The sequence below is a fragment of the Sardina pilchardus genome, chromosome 12 (assembly GCF_963854185.1).
Source record: "Sardina pilchardus chromosome 12, fSarPil1.1, whole genome shotgun sequence".
Lineage (NCBI taxonomy): Eukaryota > Metazoa > Chordata > Actinopteri > Clupeiformes > Clupeidae > Sardina > Sardina pilchardus.
In genome coordinates, this window is record NC_085005.1 from 33257558 (window position 1) to 33260057 (window position 2500).

Here is a 2500-nt window from a genome sequence, read left to right on the forward strand (position 1 = left end):
TTCACCTCAGATGTAGTGTTTTTATCTTGTTTTTAGACACCCTTTTTTGCAGTGTTTAACAATTAAGTTTCACAAAATGTCAGATATGATCTCAACAAACACACAATTCATAATTGAAAACAGTAATCAATTACATTTCCAATGTAATTTTCCCTGAACTGAATGTATGTGAGATTCAACACATTCTTCCTGTTATGTGACATGTGAATTTGTTTTGAATTGCCATGAATTGAATTCCACTTCCTGTCATTCCAATTCCAATTCAAATTCAACGTCCTGTGGGGTGGGGCCAATTCAATTCAAATTCCAACTCATGAATTGAATGGAGGCAAATTCTAAAATTCGGAATTGTGCACAAGCCTGGTGTGTGTCAGTAATATGTGTGTGTCAGTAATATTGTTGTCAGTAATATCCCTGCTGAAAAAACCAGCCTGACCAGCTAAAGGTGGTTTGCTGGTTGACCAGCTTGTTAACCAGCTTGTTTGACCACCCTTTGATGGTTAACCAGCTAGACCAGCAAAACTCTCGCGAAAACACACCTTCAGCTGGTTTACCCAGCTTATGATGGTAATTCAGCTGGTTTTGATTGTCGTACCACCTTAAGCTGGTCATTTTAGTTGGTGTTGCTGGTCTACATTGCTGGTTTTTACTGGCCACGCCAGCTTATGTTGGTCATTCTAGAAAACCAGCTTGACCATCTTTGTCAAGCTGGACAGGCTGGTCACCAGCATGACCATCTTAAACCAGCTGTATCCCAAACGACAGGCTGGTCACACCAGCACGACCAGCTTCCTCAGATGGTCACGCCAGCATGTCTAGCTGGTGGCCTAACCAGCTACACCAGCAAAGACCAGCAATAAGAACTGTGTTTTGGGCAAAGACCAGCTAAAACCAGCTAAAACCAGCTACCAGCCTAAGCTGGTTTCTTGCTGGTTTTTTCAGCAGGGATGTGTCTGTCAGTGATATTGTTGTCAGTAATATGTGTCTGTCAGTGATGTGTGTGTCAGTAATGTGTCTGTCAGTAATATGTGTCTGTCAGTAATATGTGTGTGTCAGTAATATTGTTGTCAGTAATATGTGTCTGTCAGTGATTTGTGTGTCAGTAATATTGTTGTCAGTAATATGTGTGTGTCAGTAATATTGTTGTCAGTGATGTGTGTGTCAGTAATATTGTTGTCAGTTATGTGTGTCTGTCAGTGATGTGTGTGTCAGTAATAGGTGTGTGTATCAGTAATATTGTTGTCAGTTATGTGTGTGTCAGTAATATTGTTGTCAGTAATATGTGTGTGTCAGTGATATGTGTGTGTGTCAGTAATATTGTTGTCAGTTATGTGTGTGTCAGTAATATTGTTGTCAGTAATATGTGTGTGTCAGTGATATGTGTGTGTGTCAGTAATATTGCTGTCAGTTATGTGTGTGTCAGTAATATGTGTGTGTGTGTCAGTAATATGTGTGTGTGTCAGTAATATTGTTGTCAGTTATGTGTGTGTCAGTAATGAGTGTGTGTGTCAGTAATGAGTGTGTGTCTCCATCAGGACAAGCAGAAGCTGCGTCTGAGGAAGATGAGTGAAGCCCCGCCCCAACAGGAAGTGAGGGACATGCTACGCTACGGCCGCAACACCATGCAGGAGTTCCGCAAGGCCAAGCACCAAAGGGATATCCTTACACTGTGTGTGTGTGTGTGTGTGTGTGTGTGTGTGTGTGTGTGTGTGTGTTAGAGCTGCTTCAGATGTGTGAGATGAGTTTGATGCATATGGCCAATGGTTGTGTGTGTGTGTGTGTGTGTGTGTGTGTGGGTGGGTGTGGTGTTTATGTGTGTGTATAGGGATGTAGTGGAGGCTAAACACATGTAAACGCTGTTTACACACCTCCTGATTGGGAAATAGTGTGTACGTACCTCTAACTTGCGTTTATCCACGTTTCAGTAGAGTACTGCTCATAAACAGTTCTAAATTAAGCTTGTCTTAAGCTTGTGTGTGTGTGTGTGTGTGTGTGTGTGTGTGTGTGTGTGTGTGTGTGTGTGAGGATGCCTCCTTGACTCAGTACATACATCCATCAGAGCTGCTCCAGATGTGTGAGATGAGTCTAGAGAGGATGGGCGCCGTGTTTGACGACTCCAACGTATACATGCTCCACATGATGTACCAGGTGAGTGTGTGTGTGTGTGTGTGTGTGTGTGTGTGTGTGTGTTTGTGTGTGTGCAGGCCATGGGGGTGTGTCTTCATGAGTATGTGTGTGTGTGTGTGTGTATGTGTGTGTTCAGGCCATGGGGGGGGATGTTCATGAGTGTGTGTGTGTGTGTGTGTGTGTGTGTGTGTGTGTGTGCAGGCCATGGGTGTGTGTGTTCATGAGTGTGTGTGTGTGTGTGTGTGTGTGTGTGTGTGTGTGCAGGCCATGGGGGTGTGTATTCATGAGTGTGTGTGTGTGTGTGTGTGTATGCAGGCCATGGGGGTGTGTGTTCATGAGTGTGTGTGTGTGTGTGTGTGTGTGTGTGTGTGTG

At 43.8% G+C, this 2500-nt stretch overlaps 1 protein-coding gene across 1 annotated transcript in view; it reads left to right on the plus strand.

Moving 5' to 3' along the window:
- LOC134097815 (N-lysine methyltransferase SMYD2-like) overlaps nt 1-2500 on the plus strand; it is a 22743-nt gene that overhangs the window by 16181 nt on the left and 4062 nt on the right. The window contains exons 9-10 of the mRNA XM_062550761.1: nt 1536-1656; nt 2051-2148. Coding sequence (XP_062406745.1) covers nt 1536-1656; nt 2051-2148 — 219 coding nt within the window. The remainder of the gene's footprint in view (nt 1-1535; nt 1657-2050; nt 2149-2500) is intronic.